The sequence below is a fragment of the Labeo rohita genome, chromosome 23 (genome assembly GCF_022985175.1).
Source record: "Labeo rohita strain BAU-BD-2019 chromosome 23, IGBB_LRoh.1.0, whole genome shotgun sequence".
In the NCBI taxonomy this organism is placed as follows: domain Eukaryota; kingdom Metazoa; phylum Chordata; class Actinopteri; order Cypriniformes; family Cyprinidae; genus Labeo; species Labeo rohita.
This window is the reverse complement of record NC_066891.1, coordinates 17,884,964-17,905,844: the sequence shown is the minus strand read 5'-3', so window position 1 is coordinate 17,905,844 and position 20,881 is coordinate 17,884,964. Positions and strand designations below refer to the sequence as shown.

Sequence of the window (20,881 nt, the reverse complement as noted above, 5' to 3'; positions counted from 1 at the left end):
AGACAGAGAGCTTCAGGAGTGTTTTTGTTCTCTCAGGTGTGAGTGTGGCAACTTGCATGGCCATACTGCAGGTGGGCAGCGGGTTGCAGCTTCGTGCGGCCTCCACTGGCTCCAAGGAGGAAGACTATGAAAACGACGCTGCTACCATCGTGCAGAAATGTGTAGGTGTCAAGTCAAGGTGGCAGATGGCTTATTTGTCCTTGGTATACTGCTGATCCTCTGCTTTCCCTCTTTTCAACAGCTGGAAATCTATGAGATGATTGGACAGGCCATCAGTAACTCTCGCAGAGCTGGAGGAGAGGTAGGTGAACTGTTTGCCATTGAGTATGTAACATTAATGAGAACGGCCCATGTCATGATCGTGCTTCGTGTTTCAACAGCATTATCAGAACTTTCAGCTCTTGGGCGCCTGGTGCCTGTTGAACAGCCTGTATTTGATACTGAACCTGAGCCCCACGGCCCTGGCTGATAAAGGGAAGGAGAAAGATCCCCTGGCAGCACTACGGGTCCGAGACATCGCCACCCGAACCAAGGACGGAGCAGGATCTCCTAAACTTGGCCCAGGGAAAGGGTAAGTGCCACAGTGTTTTTTTTAATTAGGTTTTTTATTATTTTATAGGTTTTTTTTTTTTATTTAATTTAATTTTTTTTATTTGCTTTATTTATTGTATGCACACTATTATTCCTTGAATTTTTTTTTTTGGACCCTTGAAGAAGTAAACTACATAGTGAACTTTAGAAATGAATTAATGTTGTTTGTGGGTTTTTTTTTTTTTCATTACAGTGGGCTGCTTACCATAGTAAAGGGTTTATTTAAATATGCTTATTTTAATGAACATGGTATCAAACACATTTTTTAAAAATAGCCTTCATTTTCTTAATGCAAAATATGTTTTTTTCCTTTGTTTTGAAATATGACCTAGGCATTTCTTGACATTTTATTTTATGCACATTGTTTCCTTTTTTTTTTCATATATCAAAATAATATTCAGTTAAACATATTATAAGTAAAAAATGTTAATCAATATTTTTATTAGTGATTTATTTATTTTTATTTATTTATTTACATTTTATAAAAAAAAAAAATGTCAAACTACTTAGTTTCCTTCTTTTGAAGGATTTTTCTTTATAATATCAGGACAGTATTATTGTGTAATTTTTTTGGATTTATGCCCCCATACATTATTAATATTAAAAAAAGAAATAAATTAAACATCATATTATTACTTTTTTGATTTTATAAGAGGTGTTGACACTTTAATGATGGTCTGCAGGGATCTTCTCTATATAATTTCCTGTTTTTTCCCTCTCCAAAAATGATATTGATATTTATAAATAAATAAAATATACATATACATATAATTCAATAAAAATAATAATAATAAATTTAAAAAATAATAATTTGGTTAAATTATTGATTTATTTATATTTTCTAAAAGAATTTGTGAAACTACGTCTTAAGGTTTCATTCTATTTTCTTTATTTTAATATCAGGACAGTATTATTGTGTGAATTCTGACTTTATGCCCCCAAGCCATGTCAAACATAATATTTTATTGTGTTTTATTTTTATTTATTTATTTTATTTTATTATTTTATTCTTATCTTATCTGTATTATTTCCGTTTTTATCTGCATGTTGGCCTCAAAAAAATTATTTAGATACATTTTCTAAAAGATTTAGTCAAACTACTTCTCAGGGTTTCATTCTTTTGAGGGATTTTTCTTTATTATGATATCAGGACAGTATTATTGTGTATTTTTTGACTTTATGCCCCCAAACAATAAACGATTTTTAATGTTTTACTTTAACAGAAATAAATTAAACATCATAGGTGAAATGTATTGACTGTATTTTTTACAATTTTGTGCATGTGTATTTTTGATAATTACAACAATGGCACACATAATTAAGTGTGTCAGTAAGTGTGAAGTTTTTTTTTCCCTCATCAGGCACCAAGGTTTTGGGGTTCTGTCAGTCATTTTGGCCAATCATTCAATCAAGCTGCTCACGTCACTGTTCCAAGACTTACAAGTTGAGGCTCTTCACAGAGTAAGACCGAACACAACAGTTTTTTTTTTTTTTTTTTTTTTTTTTGAACTACCAGAGCATTTTTGATCATAGATACGAGTGTAGCTGTTTTCTGTCTTCCAGGGCTGGGCCAGTGACGGGCCTCCAGCAGAGCTGAACATCATGGCCCAGAGCACGTCCATACAGAGAGTGCAGAGACTCATTGACTCGGTCCCTCTCACCAACCTGCTCTTCACGCTGCTCTCCACCTCCTATAAAAAGGTATGTGACCACAAGACTCGATCATGGCTGCTATGAGGAAGTGTTCTGTTGTGTTTAATGAATGCTGTGCCTCTGGTTCTGCTTGATTCAGGCATGTGTGCTGCAGCGGCAGAGGAAGGGTTCGGTCAGCAGTGACGCCAGTGCCTCCACTGACTCCAACACTTACTATGAAGATGACTTCAGCAGCACAGAAGAGGACAGCAGTCAAGGTAGCGAACGCTACAGATTTCTCAGTTATTTAACTTTGCAAATAAAGGCCACAGTGAGGTCAGACATTGAAGATCATTAAGTTCATAAATGAAGAATAGTTTTACTTTTACTAGTAAATTTCCCTATTAGATTGATGTCTAGCTGGGTGAATCTCTCAAAAAATGTCAGTTATATTTCAGAATCAAAAGGAAAAATTATATATTTTGCAGAAAAGGATGCATACTTTTAGACCTTTCCCATGACAAATAAATTTTCAATGAAGAATATCATGATTTTATCAGGATTATCAATATAGGAGTATAAATTAATGGAATAATAATGGATCCTTTTTATGTTATTTTATTTTATTTTTGTATGCATTCTTTTTATTTGTATGCATTCCTTGTAGATTTTTTTTTTGTATAATTTTGTCCTCTATTTTGCATTGAAATATGACCAGTTTTATTTTATTTTATGCACATTATTATTTCTTGAAGATTTTTTTTACACCTGATGTAAAGCATATACATGAACTTTACAGTGAATTAGAAATGAATTGTTGTTCTTTTCTTTTTTTTGTATTACAGTAGGCTGCTTATGTTCTTTATACAAAATATATTTTTCCCCTCTATTTTGCATTGAAATATGACCAGTTTTTTTTTTCTTTTCTTTTCTTTTCTTTTTTTTTTTTTATGCACACTATTATTCTGTAAAGATTTTTTTGACCCCTTAAGTAAACTATATGCATGAAATTTACAGTGAATTAGAAATGAATTAATGTTTTTCTTTTTTCTTTTTTTTCCATTACAGTAGGATAATTATTTTCTTTATGCAAAATGTAATTTTTTCCTCTAATTCCTATTTATTTTATTTATTTATTTATTTATTTATTTATTTATTTTTTATTGTGCACATTATTATTTCTTGAAGATTTATTTTTACCCCTGAAGAGAACCATATACATGAACTTTTTTTTTCTTTTTTTTTTTTTGCATTAGAGTAGGCTGCACATGCAAAATATAATTTTGTCCTCTAGTTTGCGCTGAAATATGACCAGAGTTTTGTTTTGTTTTGTTGTTTTGTTTGGTTTGTTTTATTTTCTGCATTTTGATTGATTGACTTTTTTTTTTATTAAACCACTTAAGAAATATGCATAACTGTAATGCTGATTTTACAGTAGGCTACTGACAGTTGGGAAGCGTGGATTTAAATGTGCTTTATAATGTCAAAATGCATTATATGAATTCTGCAAAATATAATTTTGATATTTTTCCTCACTTTGGATTGAAATATGACCTGTGCGCATCTTGACAGTTTTTGTACGATTCCCCCAGCAGTCTTATTTAATGTTATTAGCATGAGATATTTTCTATGCAGCTGAGTTCAGGGTTTGCTTATGGTTTACTGAGCTAGTGTCAGGGCTGAGGAATCTCAGGGACATTCTTAGGCAGTTCCTGAGCACTGCACGCTATAGTAGAAGGACAGCAGTCAGGCCTCCCCAGAGCTCAGAGTCAGGTCAGTTTACTTCCTGTTCCTGAATACTGTGGCACGCTAAGCATGCTCTGCTTACTGCGCCGATCTGGCAGCCGTCACAGCTAGTGACAGTGTTCGTTATTTCAGCAGAGAGAAGACAGGAGAGGACAAGAGCAGCTTGTTTCTCAGGTCAGCAGATCTCTGTCTTAGGTCAGATTCGTAGTGTCTCATTATGCTTCTATTTATTGTGCCTTAAACAGTAACAAGATCTTAAGTAGATTTATTTCCATGGCTAATGGAGCTTTGTTTGCATACAGTACAATGACTTCTTTGAATGTGCTGCTGAATGTGGTTCTTGGCGTGTTTTCAGATGATGATAGTGAGCCTATTCTGGGGCTGTGGTTTGAAGAGACTATTTCTCCCAGTAAAGAGAAGGTGGCACCTCCACCTCCTCCTCCACCCCCACCTCTCGAAACATCCCCGAGACTCAAGAGCCCCAGCAAGCTGAACACGGCAGAGAACGGCAACATTCTGGCTAGCCGCAAGGACCCGGAGTTGGTAAGGCCACGATGTGTAGTGCAGCGCTTATTTTACCTAACTGCTGGAACTGAAATGTTGTTTTATATCTTGTACAACCAAACTTGTCAAAGCAGAGTTAAGACTTGTTCATGATTTAGCTGCTCAAAGTCAGTGTAGGGAAATGAGAACCTCTCAAAAAGGCTCTTTTGAGTCAAAATTAATACTATTTTCTGTATTTTATATTAGTGCTGTCAAACGATTAATCGCATCCAAAATAAGTTTTTGTTTACATGATATATGTGTGTTACTGTGTATATTTATTATGTATATATAAATACACACACGCATGTATATATTTAAGTAAAATTTGTTGTTTATATATTATTTATATATAATATGAACTACATGAATATGAATACATAGATTTAAATACATGTTTATATTTTCAAAATATACACTGTATGTGTGTGCATTCATATATACATAATAAAGATACAGTACACAAACATATTATGTCAATTAAAATGTTTTATTTTGGATGCGATTAATCATGATTAATCATTTGACAGCATGATTTTAGTTTTTTTTTTCTTCATTAAATTTGTACATTTTTTTGTCATTAAAATTTCTATAAATACATAATTAGTGAATAAAAATATTCAAAATGATTCAAAATTAAGATATTGTTTCTGTGTGACATCTCAGCCATGCTATTAGGTTGTCAGCTAAGTCCAATATTAGTCTTATCAGCCAGTGCAAAATAAATAAATTTATTAAAAAAACTTATTTAAAACAAAAAAATTATATATATGTATGTGTGTGTATATGTATATGTGTGTGTGTGTATGTATGTATATATATATATATATATATATATATATATATATATATATATATATATATATATATATATATATATATATATATGAAAATAAGATTAAAAATCTCTGGAGTTTTACATTTGTATAAAATTTTATTTGTGTAATTAAGATTTATTTATTTTTTAATTAATTTTATTTATTATTACTTAAGATTTTTTTTTTGTTTTTTAAAGAAGCTTCTTATGCTCATCAAGGCTAGATCAAAAATACAGAAAAAGCACTAATGTGAAATAATATTGCAATTTAAAATAATGTTTTTTCCTATTTTAATATACTTGAATAGTATTTATTTCTGTGATGCAAAGCTGAATTTTTCTTTAGTCATTACTCCAGTCTTCAGTGTCACATGATCCTTCAGAAATCATTCTGATATGCTGATTTATCATCAGTTTGATTTACTATTAACAGTTGTGCTTCTTAATATTTTCTGTAACCTGTGAAACTTTTTTCAAGATTCTTTTATAAATAAAACATTAAAAAGCATTTATTTAAAATAGAAATCTTTTATAACAATGTACACTACTGTTCAAAAAGTATTGTATGTTAACATACAAGTGACAGTAAAGACTTATATTGTTAAAAAAATGTCTATTTAAAATAAATGCTGTACTTTTAAACTACTTCAAAGAATCCTGAAAGAAGCATCATAGGTTCCAAAAAATATTAAGCAGCACAACTGTTCCCAACATTGATGATAAATCAATTATTAGAATGATTTCTGAAAGATCGTGTGACACTGAAGACTGGAGTAATGGTGCTGAAAATTCAGCATTGCATCACAAAAAATAAATTATATCTTAAAGTATATTAAAATACAAAACTGTTATTAAAAATTGTAATATTATTGTTTTTTTCTGTATTTTTGATCAAACGCAGCATTGATGAGCAGAAGAGCTTCCTTTAAAAATATTAAAAAATCTTACTAATCTCAAACTTTTGAACAGCTGTGTACTTGCATCACATTACATGAAAAAAAAAAAATTCAGAAAGTTGTTTTATGTTGAACTAACGACGTGTTTCTTGTTCTAGTTTTTGAGTTTAGCCTCAAGCATACTGAACTTCATCACCACCTCCATGCTGAAATCCAGAAACAATTTCATCCGCAACTACCTGAGCGTGTCTCTCACAGAGCAGCACATGGCCACCCTCGCCAGCATCATCAAAGATGTCGACAAAGATGTCAAAGGTTTTTTTTTAAACGCCTAACTCTGGTCTTCCATTCAGGCCTCCATTTAGGCTTTTTCTAACATTACTTTTTTATTTTTTATCCAGGTTCCTCTGATGAAGAGTTTGCCTCAGCCCTCTATCACTTTAATCACTCTCTGGTAACATCAGATCTGCCCTCTCCATCCCTACAGGTAAATCTGCCTAAAAAAATCTCAGTATTTAACACGTTTTTTGATAGACGTCAAGTATCTGATGTTTTCTGTAACTCTTCTTCAGAACACTCTTCTGCAGCAATTGGGTGTTGCCCCATTCTCAGAGGGTCCCTGGCCCATGTACATCCATCCTCAGTCCCTCTCAGTGCTCTCCAGGTTACTGCTGATCTGGCAGCATAAAGCCAGCCAGCAGGGGGAGCCTGATGTACCTGAGTGCATGAAGGTCTGGGAAAGGTAAGACAGAACAGAATCTTACAGAATTACAGCATTTTCCTCAAATGTAGAATTGAATTGAATATGTTCATAAAACATCATGTAACATACTCTCAACCTGTGTATGTTCCGTTTTTAGGTTTGTGGGCACTCTAAAACAGCACACACTACAGGGAGCAGTGCCTGCTGACGAGGACCTCAACGTTGAACACCTTCAGCTGCTTCTGCTCATCTTTCACAACTTCTCTGAAAAGGGTCGCCGCAACGTCCTCACCCTCTGCATGCAGGCCATCGCTGAAATTGCTGCCCATGTGGATTCTCAGCTTCAGGCTGTACCTCTCAACCTGGCCCGCATCTTGCTTGTGTTCGACTACCTGCTGCACCAGTACTCAAAAGCTCCCATGTACTTGTTTGAGCAGGTACGGATGTAGCTGTATTTTCATTGGAAACGTATTTTCAGTACCACTGTTTTGTATCTAGTTTGTAACCATTATTTTTTATTTGCTCGTTCAGGTTCAGTACAATCTTCTGACACCACTGTCATCTGGGGCAAGTTCAGGACAGGAGGGAGGAAAGAGAGGTGCCGTCCCGCTTTATTATGGTTTCAAAGAGGTGGAAGAGAACTGGGCCAAGCACTGCTCGGCAGGTAGGAGTAAGTCAGACCTCTTATATTTCTCTCTATTATGCCCTTAATGGTCAATGTAGAGTGCAACAGCTGTAAGCTTTGCTAATCTACTGCAAGAACTGTTTTGATTATTGTGTGTCGTCACTCTCATGTAGATTCCACAGTGCAGCCGAAATTCTACTGCGTTCTGTCCCCTGAAGCCTCGGAGGATGACAGGAGTCGACTTGACGGCAAGGTGAGGTTACACATCACAAGTCCTCACAAGTATCAGCCATGGGAGTGTCTGTGCACCTAGTTAAAAAAAAAAAAACATTTTCATCTTGGCACGGACTTTCCAGTGTCATAAAGTGGACTGCTCAAAAAAAAAGTAATTATGTGTATTGTTATAATATATATAATCTAATATTATGAATTAATAATAACAATAATAATAATACTTATTATTATTATTATTTATTATTATTATTAAATTATAATGTGTATTTATTTATTTATTTATTTATTTATTTATGTATTTATAATATTATATATTATAATCTAATCAATTTATGTAATAATTATTTTTAATTATTATTATTATTATTATTATTATTATTATTATACAATTATTTCAATTTAATAGTTTTTGTATCTGATTTTTAAAGATAATGTCAAATAATTGTACACATTTTCAAAAAGACTTTGAGTACATTTACAAATGTCAAACCACTGGACTATTTAAGAAAACCATAATTGAAAACATACTTTTGTAAACATATATATTTATTTATTTAGAATGTAATTTTATATTTATATTTATATTTATATTTATATGTATATGTATGTGTGTATATATATATATATATATATATATATATATATATATATAAATATAAATATAAATATAAATATAAATATAAATATATATATATATATATATATAAATATAAATATATATATAAAATAATTAATGTATTTATTTATAATGTAATTATATAATATTATGTTATATTATAATCTGTTATAGTGTAATAAATAATAATAATAATTATAATATTATTATTATTATTATTATGCAGTTATTTTAATTATAATAGTGTTTGTGTCTGATTTTGAGAGATGATGTCAAATAATTGTACACATTTTTAAAAGTACTTTTAAAATGTTTATAAATGTCACACCACTAGACTATTTAGGAAAACCACAAAAGCATTACAAGATGATTAAAAAATGGTGACATGGTACTTTCCATGCCCACTGTTTCAAAAAGAAAAAGAGTGATTAAAATAAAAAGTACAATATAAAGTTCAAAGCTGAAGGTAAAGTTCAGCCAAATCTTTAATTGTCTTTCCAACATTAAAATGTATTAAATAAAATTTGAATATAGCATACAATATAAGACTCTGTATACCCAAAATTGTATTGCTTTATAATTTATTATTATTTTAACATAACCAGTAATAATCATTAAAATAATAAACACATTAATATGGTGCTATAACAAATATTATAGGCCAGGCTTTAATGCAACGCTCAGTTGCACACAATATGTATTTACCATGAGGTTCTTGCCATTAAAAGTTTGAAGACCCCTGTTTTATACAAAAATGTTCATTTTAACCTAAATTCTTCATGAATATGAGAAGTTCATGTGCGTGTTATTTGTCAACTGTTACAGGCCTTTCAAGTGCTGTTCAATGGCGCGGTAAAGTATGACGACTTGTACTCCTCTCTGATCTCCCTGCTGGCTGCTGGATCCCGCTTTGACACAGCAAGACGGCAAGAAAACAAGCCTATCACCCCAGTAGTGAGTTACATATTCTGCAAGATTCACAGTCACCTTGTGTTTGTGCTGGTTGACTTTGCTCTAAACTTTGCTGTCTATCTCTGCTACAGGAAGCATGTTCCTTGCAGTACTACTTCCTGATGCTGTGGAAGATCCTGGGAGTGCTGCCACCCTCAAAAGCTTATGTTGAGCAGCTTAAAAGTGGCAACAGTGACCCCAGTGAGAGTGACATCTTACACACCCTAAGATGGTCATCAAGGTTACGAGTCAGTACCTACGTCAACTGGATCAAGGTAAATTTTATCGTTTTTAACGCAGAAAAATAAAAAATAACCACTGATCAAGGTGTCTTGAAATTATTAAGGTCAATCACGTGTTAACTCTCTTTTATCAGGAGCACCTAGTGAAACAGGGAATGAAAGCTGACCACGCCACATCTCTGATCGAAGTGGCCTCAGCCAAATGCTGTGCGGTGAAATATGATGTGGAGCTCGCAGAGGAATACATCGCCAGACAGGTACACTTTTAGAGTTGCCATTAATGGCTGATAGAGATTTTTCTGCTCGTCTCTTGATATATGACCTCATAAATCTTCTCTGTAGATTTCATCATTTTGCTGCGTGGACCCCAACAGCATCCTACCTCTTCACCAAGTACCCTCTCTACAAACCATCTACACATTGGATGCTGTGATTTCCAAAGTGCAAGTGTCTTTAGATGAGCATTTCTCCAAAGTAGCTGCTGATACAGACCCCAACAAATCCTCAGAGATCACCAAAAACCTGCTGCCCGCAACGCTGCAGCTCATTGACGTCTACACAGCCTTCACCAGGTGCTGATTACAACAAATGTTTGTTGTAGAGTTTAAGGGATTGTTCACCCAAAAATTATTATTCTCCCTTCATTTATTCACCCTCATGTTGTTTAGTGGAACATAAGAATCTTCACACTTCGTTCAATGGTCACTATAACAAGTCCAACAGTCTGTCAAGCACAGAAATGATGACAAACCACCATAAAAAAATTGATTATATGACTCCAAATATGAAAGCTTTTGCTTGATAGATTTAAGTGAGGAATTGTGGTATCGCGATGTTATCATGGTCACATGACGATACGAAACGATATAGGTCTTCCGGGCAAAAAGTGTAGATTTTTTTAAATATTCTATCATAAAAGGTCTTTAAAGTTATGTTTTAGGCCATTATGCTTTGGCACAGTATCTGTCAAATGAACTAAAACCAAACGCACAGTATGGGTTAATCCCTTTGTCGAGTCTATTTTTGGTGCATGTTTCAAAGCGAAGCACGCACGTCATTCAGGCGAATGGCTCGTGATCCGATGTTTTCAGTGAATGAATGCACGCCATGTCCCATGAGTTTAGCGTGCATTTGGGAACGCAACAGCCACCAGCTGGAGTTTTCCATCAAATTAAAAGTTCTGCTGTTTCCGACAAAATAAAAGCTTAAAGGTGCAGTATGAGTTGCTGACAGCTAGCGGTTTAAATGGGTAACGTTACTGCAGTCCATATTCACAGTATCTCTTTCAAGTGTAGAAATTAGGAAAGAAGTATTGTAACTTCCCTGCTGTAGTGTAAAGCAAAAATATACCTATGAAATATTCACTTTAATTTATTTTGCAGTTAAATGTAATGTTTTACAATGTATGGCTATTACTCTTACAGGAATAACAATTATATGGAATTATTATTCTAATTTGTTTGGCTTCCTTAACACCACTGTGAATGTAATTTAGACTGAGACAGTATATCACAACTAAAAAGAGAGTTGAGTCCCTTTTAAAGTTCAGGTATAAGTCAATTCACTGACTTTTCTTAGTTTCCTTAGTTAGGAACATGGGTTGGAGCTCTTAATTTAGAATTTTCAAAGTGCATTAGATAGAATACTTTAACTTTAAAATGTACAAAATTTTCTTCATTTGTTTTTTTTTTTTAAATATTGCAATAAATATTATATCTTGGACTTCATATTGCAGTATTACCGTATTGTGAGATTTTGATATCGTTACATCCCTACTACTTTCAGTGGTCACTATAAACAGTCCAACAGTTTAAAGTTTACCTTTTTACATCCCTATCCAACATGTTCATGTCCTTTCTTCAGTCGAAGGAAAGCATTACAGGATTTTTCTCTATATAGTGGATTTCAATGAGGATTAATGAGTTGATGGTCCAAATTGCAGTTTCATTGCAGCGATCTCAGCCGAGGAATAAGGGTCTTTTCTAGTGAATTTTCTAAAAAACAAACAAAAAAAAAAAAATGTATACGTTTTTTTAAAAATGTATATACTTTTTCACCACAAATGCTTGTCTTGCACTAGCTATGCATCCACGACTTCGCATTACGTAATCACGTTGGAAAGGTCATGCGCAGCTTAGGCAGAAGTACCGACCCAATGTTTACAAAGCGAACATGCAAAGAAAGTAAAACGCCCTTTACAAAAAAAAAAAAAAAAAAGTAAAACGATGTCTGCGATTTTGAAGTTGGAGGAGTAAATTAGACTTGCCTTCACCTTTTTGAAGAACTAACCATGCGTGATTTTTCCAGCGTGACTACTTAATGCGTTAACATTGCAGAGCTAGTGCAAGATGAGCATTTGTGGTTTAAAAACTGGCATGGGAGTGAGTAAATTATCAGGAAATTTTAATTCAGGAATGAACTAATCCATTAATTTTCTCAACTTTTTAAACTTGCTTTAAGTAAAAAAGCAACCAGCATTCAATTTTAAAATAACATGAGGGTCCATAATGAAGTTAATTTGTGAATGAACTATCTCTTGTACTCAAGTAAACATTAGAAAACCAAATTACGTTCTTAAGCCATTTCTGATAGGTTTGCTGGTCTTAATGTTTGCTCAGGTCATACCTGCTGATGAGCCTGCCAGAAGAAGGAGAAAACAAACCCACCGAAGCTAAACTGCAAGGTTATGCTGCTGTGTTGTCCATCGGATCCACTCGCTGCAAAGCCAATTTGCTTGGTAAGAATTCTAGATAATATCAAAAAATAAATGGTTTTTATGTACATTTGAATATCTAATCCATTGTTGTTCTGTTTTAACTCTTACAGGTCAGACCGTAATGCAGAATCTGCCATCAGCTGTTCAGACACTGTGTGAAACATGGAACAACATTCACACCAATGAATTCCCTAACTTTGGCTCATGGGTTAGCATGCTTTTCCTTTTTCTCTTAGAGTAAACATAGTCTCTCACTACTTCTCCATGCACTGATCGGTTCTTTTTCAACAGCGGAATGCCTTTGCCAACGACACCATCCCTTCGGAAAGTTACATCAGCGCCATTCAGGCTGCCCACCTGGGAACCCTCAGCAACCAATCGCTACCCTTAGCCTCTTCGCTCAAACACATTCTGCTGTCACTGGTGCGCCTCACTGGGGACCTCATTGTGTAAGTCTTGAGTGACCACTGAAACTGACGTATGAAGATAAAAGAGTCATAGATACTAAAGATTACTTGTGTTTTGCTGCAGCACAGAGGAGCTGAACAGTCCACAGGTGATCCGCACGCTACTGCCCCTCCTGCTGGAGAGCAGCACAGAGTGCGTGGCGGAGATCTGCAGCACTTCGCTGGAGAGGATCCTGGGTCCTGCCGAATCAGACGCTTTCCTGGCACTCGTCTACGAGCGCCTCATTACAGGCTGCTACAACATTATTGCCAATCACTCGGACCCCAACAGGTGGGAACCCATATGATTTATTATTTTATTTTTTTAAGCAGACTCTTTAACTGCAATCTGAAGGAATCTAGATTAACAGGGCTCTACAGTGCGACCGAAAACTACTGTGTGCAACTATGAAAAAATATTTAGGAGCACCAGTGCGACTGACCCGAGTAGCATATCTGTCTTTGCGCTCGGGGGAGCTTCAAAGTTTTCTACGTGCTTTTGCAACATTGAGTAATGTATCACAGACATATCTCACAAATCCTTTCATAAACAAAGTGTAGAGAGAGTGTAAATAAGAGATTAATTTTGCAGTGTTGAGAGCTTCGTTGATTATAATGGAACTTTGTAAGATTGCGATGAGCTAAGATGAGTGAGAGCTTTTAATGATTTTTAAGGGAGTTTGTAAATGAGATATTGATTTAATACAACAGTTAAATAAACGAGAAGTTAATATTAAGTGACTTACATGGTCTGACTTTTAACACTATTGCCTGATTTTGCTCTTTTTCATCGTTAAAAATAGTTTGAAACAAGTCACAACTTAGCCGCTGCACATCTCCATTCAAACACAGCACTGTTTCGTTTATGAATGAATATGCATTTTTAAATTAATCTAGTGAGTCAGTGATTCAATTTACCATTCATAAAGCTTTAATCCTGAATGAATCAGTGAATCAATCACAAATCTAATGAATGAATGACTCAGTAATTAAATCAGTGACTTGCCGCCACCTACTGGCAATTTTAGCTTCATTTTTAAAGTAAATAAAGTTTAAAAAATTAATCTCAACATGAATTTATGAATTTAACTGCCTCATTAAACACATGAAAGTACACTTACAAGCCACTTTTGTGTTCTGTGCCACTTCTGTAGTACAAATTAATTTTGTTAATACTGATTTCATTTGATTGGTAACTTATTCTTATTTTATTTGTTCTTATTCTGTTGTTTTGAATAGAAATTTAAAAAAACGTATAAAATATAATTAAAAAAAAATTACATAAAAGATGACAAAAAATGCTATTACAAAGTTAAAAACTAAATTCCCCTGTAAATCATTTTAAGGAGTCAAATATCACCTCATAAAGTGAAGGCTAATTTTTTTATCAGATTTTTGGATTATTGCTTCTAAATTTTTGACTGTGCTCCTAAATTTAAGTTGGGAGCACAAGTGCTCCTAAAAAGAAAGTAAGCGTAGAGCCCTGATTAATATGGTTCTGTTTCCAATTAGTGGTCTGGACGAGTCCATTCTTGAAGAATGTCTACAGTACTTAGAGAAACAGCTGGAAAGCATTCAGGTCCGCAAAGCAATGGAGGAATTTTTCTCATTCAGGTAGGTCTTGGCTGAATAATGTTTCTTTAGAAGCATTTTGCTTCAATTTAATACATCTTTTATCCTTCTTGTCTTGTAGTGGAGAATTGGTGCAGATCATGATGGCCACCGCCAATGAGAATCTCTCTGCGAAGTTCTGTAACCGGGTTCTGAAATTCTTCACCAAACTGTTCCAGCTCAGTAAGTAGCCAAGCGACGTCTTCCAGAAATACACCATCTGATTTTCTCCTCTCTCATGTCCCATCTGTGTTCACCCCTCAGCGGAAAAGAGCCCCAATCCCAGCCTTCTGTGCTTGTGTGGCTCGCTAGCCCAGCTGGCTTGTGTGGAGCCCACGAGGCTACAGGCCTGGCTGAGGCGCATGACGGCCTCCCCTCCTAAAGATTCGGACCAGCTGGACACAGTGCAAGAGAACAGGCAGCTTCTGCAACTCCTCACCTCCTACATTGTCCGTGATAACAGCCAGGTGGGCGAGGGCGTCTGCACTGTGCTTCTGAGCACTCTTGTACCCATGGCAACGGAGATGCTGGCCAGCGGGGATGGGGCGGGCTTTCCTGAGCTCATGGTCATCATGGCCACTCTAGCCAGTGCAGGACAAGGAGCAGGACATCTACAGCTACACAGAGCTGCCATTGACTGGCTCACGAGGTGGTAAGTGATTTGATTTGTCTTGACTTGATTGATTAAATAAATAAATAAAAATAATATTTATTTTATTATTATACTATGTAAAAATGTATACATTTGAATAGGTATAAGTATTTAAATCAATAATGAATACATGTGTAGTAATATTACTAATACAAGATGTATCATTTTTAAAAATTTAATTATGAATTATACTATGATTATATTATAATATGATTCATAGCTATTAATTACGCATTTTAAAATATAAATGTTGTAATTTATATATTAAAGATACATAAAAATAACAGTAATATTTTGTCATGTAAATATTGTAAATTAAATTACATAATAGTAATTACAATTGTATATGTATTTTAAATAATGTGTAATCAAAACATTATAATGTTTATATAATAATCATAACATATTTACAAAGTATATATTATTCAATGTGAATTATGCGAGGGAATAAATTATATATAAAAATATAATTAATAATAAAAAAAGCTAACATTTAAAATTTTAGGGTATTATAAATTATTGTTATTATTATTATTATTATTATTATTATTATTATTATATACTAATTAAGAAATTATACGTACTTTAATATACTTTAAATTATATAATATTAATAATAATATTAATAGTAATAATAATATTGATAAAAGATTAATATTACTCTTAAATATATATTCTATATTATGTAAACTAGTATACATTATATTTACATAATATAGTATAATAATAAATATTATCTAAATTAATATTACAGTTATTTAAATTCATATATTTAAATCAATAATAAATAAATGTTTAGTTTAAATACTATTATTACCAACCTAAAAATAATAGTAATAATATTATAATTAAATTATGTATACAAACATTATAAATGATGTATTGAAATATATTCATAATAACTTATTTTAAAAGTAGATATTATAAAATGAAATGAATTGTTGCATAAATTATATATAAAAATATAATTAAAACGTTTTATTTTAAATTATTATTATATTACTTTAAATGATAGAAATATTAATATTTAAATATTTTAATTATGTAAAATTTATGAAAAATATGCATTATATTTACATAATAATAATAATAATAATAATAATAACAATAATTAATTTTACTATAAAAAATGTTTAAATCTATGTTTTATATTTAACAAATATATCCACATTAAAAACATGTTTAAATGTCAGATTTTAATTAAACATTTGTGAAGTGCATTGGCATTTTTGGTATTTTTTCCTACAAGAGAATAATTGTAAATGTATACATATGTTTGTATCAGCTGAATGTTTTGACCTCAAAATCACCTAAAAATTACTACACATGGACTAAAGCCACAAAACTCCAACCCTGATTTCATGGTGTCTTTTACCTCCAATTTAATCTTAATCTCACCTTTTCCTATTTTCTTTCAGTAAAAAATACTTGTATCAGAAGAACGTTGTGGAAAAAGTTACAGCCAATGTGTCACAAGGCAAGGTAGGTGTTAAGTCAGTTTTTAATGATAACCGTTTACACATCTTATATTTGTGTGCGGACCATAAGTGAAACACTCTTGTTTGCAGCATGCCAGCATGCTGGAGTGTGCCTGCCACATCATTTCCTACCTGGCAGATGTGATGAACGCTTTGAGGCAGAGCAGCGGCCAGGGCTCGTCCCAGCTCCTGATGGAGGGAGAGGAGAAGGCCATTGAAGTTGACTCTGACTGGGTGGAGGAGCTGGCAGTAGAGGAGGAAGACTCACAAGCTGAAGACTCGGTTAGGAGATTGTCTACTCGATGTGCTTTAGATTTAAAAATTGCTTTAGGTTTTCCAATCATGTCTGAGTTTCTTGTTTTGTAGGATGAGGATTCACTCTGCAATAAGCTATGCACCTTCACCATCACACAAAAGGAGTTCATGAACCAGCACTGGTAATGGATCCCACTCGGCATTCCTTTGCTATGCAAGAGAAGCATTCAGAAGCTGTGCTGTGGGTCTTTAATTTCCTGCTCTTGCCCACACAGGTATCACTGTCACACCTGTAAGATGGTGGATGGGGTAGGTGTGTGCACAGTGTGTGCCAAGGTCTGTCACAAAGACCATGAGATCTCCTATGCCAAATACGGCTCTTTCTTCTGTGACTGCGGTGCCAAGGAGGATGGCAGCTGCCAGGTGAGACCGAATACTTCAGGTCATCATGGGAAAAGAGCAACTGCGGTAACTTTGGCTTGCAAATCATTTATCATTGACTGCCATTAGCTCATTTCAGACCTCCCTAAATTCATCAGGGTTTGCGACATTTCATCTTTTCCTTTTTTGATAGTTAAACAAGTTTATCCTCTACTGTTTGGTAGTATATTACTTCAGTCCATTTCATTATATTCTTAAAGTAATAGTTCATCCAAAAAAAATAAAAGTCGTAGCTTTTTTTACACAGCTGTTTCCATAGTACTATGGCTGTTAAATTCCACAAAAGACAACATAAAAACATTTAAATAAAAAACTACTGAATGAAAACTTGCATTATATTAAATTAAATCTATTGAATTAATATTCAGTTAATTTACTGATCCAGAGTACAATATTTAAGTCTCCAACTTTGTGTGCAGCTCTGTTATTGGATGGTTGTAGCTTATTACAACAAATGTAGAATTCCATCAAATTTTACACCCGACACATCATTTTAAGTCTACTGCGTGGAAAGAAGGAAAGAAATAGTTCAAATTTGTTGTTTTTCCAAAATATCTTTATCAGTATTCAGTAACTACAAACCAATACTTGAGCCCAAACTAGCACAAGCTTAAATAAGCTTAACTTTAAACTTAATTTGCAACCATTTATTGATTGGCAATATCTGAGAGACTTTGTTTCTGAGTTTCTGAGCGCTGTCTGAGAGGCGTGCACACGTGAAGACGATGCTCATAGAGCGTGGGAATATTATAGCTATTTTTCCCGCCTCATAGGCATTGAACGGATAAATACACACACTTTAATGTGTCAAAATGCCTGTCTTTGCAGGGTTTCTCATAAACCCAGTAATTTAGGTCTTAAGTGAAAGTAAACAACTGAGAAGGAAAACGTGTTACAGTATATTGGATCCAGGCAGCTCTTAAAGTGACAGCAGTCTAATATTCCTTCTGTCTATCATTCATGTTAATCAAACAACAAAAGAGAGAAAATCTCTCACTGCTCTTGACTAAATCACTTTTGTAACGTTAATAAGAAATATATATATATATATATAGAATTTACAAAATGAAGAATATGCAGTTTTATTTTTTATTCTTCTTTCATTGCTGACTGTTAACTTGTTTTCAGTGAGCTTTTTTTTTTTAAATTAAGGCTAATATAATTTTTTTTTTGTTACATTGACACTGTAAAGTTATGATTTTTGTTTTATCAAACATTTTGATATTATAAAGACTGTAAAATATGAAGATATTATGAAGAGTCAGTATAACATGTTTTTGAAAATGTTTTCTTATTCTGTCAATGCTGCATCTGTTTGATCAAAAATACAATAAAAACAATATCCTTCAGAAATCAGTTTCTTAAAGAAATATATAGTGTTGCTGAATATAAACTTTTGAATGGTAGTGTATTTATTTTATTTACACATTTATACATTTTGTTAGTTTTATTCAATGTTTATTCGAAGAAAATCCCGAAAATGCAAGATCCACATGGCTGCAAAAAATTGCAAACCCTCATCAAAAGTTATTAAAAAACTGAAACCACATAGACAGAAATAAATACTTCATTTTTAGTTTGATTTAATACCTTTTTCGTGAAAAAGTTTGGAACGCCACAAGACCGAGTAAACAGTGTTACAATTTTAACATTTGGGTGAACTGTTCCTTTAATCGTTAATATAGTTGTTGTAATTCTTTAAAGGGTTAGTTCACTTCCTGAATAAAAAAAAGTCCTGGTAATTTACTCACTCCTATGTCATCCATGATGTTCTTGTTCTTCTTCAGTCAAAAAGAAATGAAAGTTTTTGAGGAAAACATTCCAGGATTTTTTTCTATATAGTGGACTTTAATAAGGATCAAAAGATTGAAGGCCCAAATTACATTTTCGTTGCAGCTTCAAAGGGCTCTACATGATCCCAGCCGAGAAATAAGGGTTCTATCTAGCAGAACAATCAGTCACTTACTAAAAAAAAAAAAAAAAATGTATATACTTTAACCACAAATGCTCATCTTGCACTAGCTAAACTTTGCGTATTACATACTGTGTTGGAAAGGTCATGCGCAAACGTAGGCCAAATACTCGACCCACTGTTTACAAAGAGAACGTGCAAAGAAAGTCAGACGGCCTTTACAAAAAAAGGTAAAACGATGTCTGACGATTGGAGTTGGAGGAGAAAATAAGATGTTTTTGCCCTACACTACCTTTTTGAACTGGAGTACACAGACAAAGAACTAACCACACGTGACCTTTCCAACATGACAATTTCAACCCATTGGCCACCATTGAAGTCCATTATATGGAGAAAAATCCTGGAATGTTTTCCTCAAAAACCTTTTTCCTTTCGACCTGAAGAAAGACAGACAGGAACATCCTGATGACATGGGGTGACTAAATTAAGACATTTTTATTCTGGAAGTGAATTAATCTTTTAAGACTTTCTCTTAATTTTCTAATCTAAAAAGCTTTTTCAGATGATCATTTCAACATTTAAGCCATATCCACTCATGCATGTCTCCTTGATGGAAACACAAAGCATGTAACAATCAATTTTGATTCCCTCGTCCCTGTGGTGCCCCCTCCTGGCATAAACATCCTTTGTAATTTAGTCTAAGTAACCAAATGTATCCCATATCCCTGATCTTGCGTCTATATCCTTATTTTACAGGCTCTAGTGAAAAGAAGTCCCAGCAGTGGAATGAGCTCCACCATGAAGGAGTCCTCGGCGTTCCAGAGCGAGCTGCGTATGCCGGAGAGCGCCATTCGCCACCAGAGCTCCTCACCCGCAGACAAGGGAAAAGTCACCATCTGTGACGGCAAAAGCAGCGACGACGACAAACCCAAGAAGAGCAGCGTGTGTAAAAACATTGAAGGCTGCAGAGAGGATCTGCTCGTCCAAGTGGTACAACAATTTCTTTGCTGTTTATTCTTCATATTAAAAAGCAAATCTGACTCACTTTTATTGTTCTTTCTCACAGGCGAGCTCCTCCACAGCAGCCCTGGTGTTGGAGTTGCTCATTTTCCTAATGGACGCCATTCAGACCAATTTCCAGCAGGCATCGGCGGTGGGCAGCAGCAGCCGGGCTCAGCACGCTCTTAATGAATTACACACTCAAGACAAGATGGTTGAGATGACAGACCAGCTCATGGTAAGAACCAAACACCTTAAGATTCATTCTAACACACGTCCATATCCTAAAGCACAATTGCTGACATGTTTTTATCCTCCAGGTTCCCACGCTGGGCTCACAAGAGGGTGCTTTTGAGAACGTCAGGATGAACTACAGTGGAGATCAAGGACAGACCATCCGCCAGCTCATCAGCGCTCATGTGCTGCGTCGGGTGGCCATGTGTGTGCTGTCGTCTCCTCACGGACGCAGACAGCACCTCGCTGTCAGCCATGAGAAGGGCAAGGTAAACCAGAAAACCCAAACACGACTTTGTATCTTTGCTACTTTGTTTAATTGTTACTACATGGAGATTGGCTGCTTTTTCCAGATCACGGTCCTGCAGTTGTCTGCGCTGTTGAAGCAGGCTGACTCCAGTAAGAGGAAACTGACTCTGACTCGCCTGGCCTCCGCTCCAGTACCATTCACAGTGCTCAGCCTCACAGGAAACCCCTGTAATGAAGACTATCTGGCAGTGTGTGGACTCAAGGTAACAAACGCAGACAAAGCTTTGAAGGA

General features: G+C 34.3%; 1 protein-coding gene across 15 annotated transcripts in view; it reads left to right on the top strand.

The window, feature by feature from the left end:
• The window catches only part of ubr4 (ubiquitin protein ligase E3 component n-recognin 4), a 62,875-nt gene that overhangs the window by 7,249 nt on the left and 34,745 nt on the right, over positions 1 to 20,881 (top strand). For 7 of the 15 annotated variants that reach the window (XM_051095782.1, XM_051095779.1, XM_051095773.1 and 4 more), the window contains exons 9-41: positions 37 to 161; positions 242 to 301; positions 381 to 571; positions 1,953 to 2,052; positions 2,155 to 2,292; positions 2,384 to 2,501; positions 4,102 to 4,143; positions 4,325 to 4,512; positions 6,384 to 6,540; positions 6,627 to 6,712; positions 6,798 to 6,967; positions 7,086 to 7,365; positions 7,460 to 7,598; positions 7,727 to 7,806; positions 9,229 to 9,357; positions 9,447 to 9,629; positions 9,731 to 9,853; positions 9,939 to 10,168; positions 12,215 to 12,333; positions 12,423 to 12,520; positions 12,604 to 12,761; positions 12,844 to 13,050; positions 14,271 to 14,372; positions 14,452 to 14,552; positions 14,634 to 15,021; positions 16,440 to 16,503; positions 16,590 to 16,781; positions 16,866 to 16,936; positions 17,030 to 17,222; positions 19,864 to 20,097; positions 20,174 to 20,344; positions 20,427 to 20,609; positions 20,694 to 20,852. In XM_051095782.1, the coding sequence (XP_050951739.1) occupies positions 37 to 161; positions 242 to 301; positions 381 to 571; positions 1,953 to 2,052; positions 2,155 to 2,292; positions 2,384 to 2,501; positions 4,102 to 4,143; positions 4,325 to 4,512; positions 6,384 to 6,540; positions 6,627 to 6,712; positions 6,798 to 6,967; positions 7,086 to 7,365; positions 7,460 to 7,598; positions 7,727 to 7,806; positions 9,229 to 9,357; positions 9,447 to 9,629; positions 9,731 to 9,853; positions 9,939 to 10,168; positions 12,215 to 12,333; positions 12,423 to 12,520; positions 12,604 to 12,761; positions 12,844 to 13,050; positions 14,271 to 14,372; positions 14,452 to 14,552; positions 14,634 to 15,021; positions 16,440 to 16,503; positions 16,590 to 16,781; positions 16,866 to 16,936; positions 17,030 to 17,222; positions 19,864 to 20,097; positions 20,174 to 20,344; positions 20,427 to 20,609; positions 20,694 to 20,852 (4,979 nt within the window). The remainder of the gene's footprint in view (positions 1 to 36; positions 162 to 241; positions 302 to 380; positions 572 to 1,952; positions 2,053 to 2,154; positions 2,293 to 2,383; positions 2,502 to 4,101; positions 4,144 to 4,324; positions 4,513 to 6,383; positions 6,541 to 6,626; positions 6,713 to 6,797; positions 6,968 to 7,085; positions 7,366 to 7,459; positions 7,599 to 7,726; positions 7,807 to 9,228; positions 9,358 to 9,446; positions 9,630 to 9,730; positions 9,854 to 9,938; positions 10,169 to 12,214; positions 12,334 to 12,422; positions 12,521 to 12,603; positions 12,762 to 12,843; positions 13,051 to 14,270; positions 14,373 to 14,451; positions 14,553 to 14,633; positions 15,022 to 16,439; positions 16,504 to 16,589; positions 16,782 to 16,865; positions 16,937 to 17,029; positions 17,223 to 19,863; positions 20,098 to 20,173; positions 20,345 to 20,426; positions 20,610 to 20,693; positions 20,853 to 20,881) is intronic. The other 8 variants (XM_051095778.1, XM_051095774.1, XM_051095785.1 and 5 more) reach the window with 5 other exon arrangements.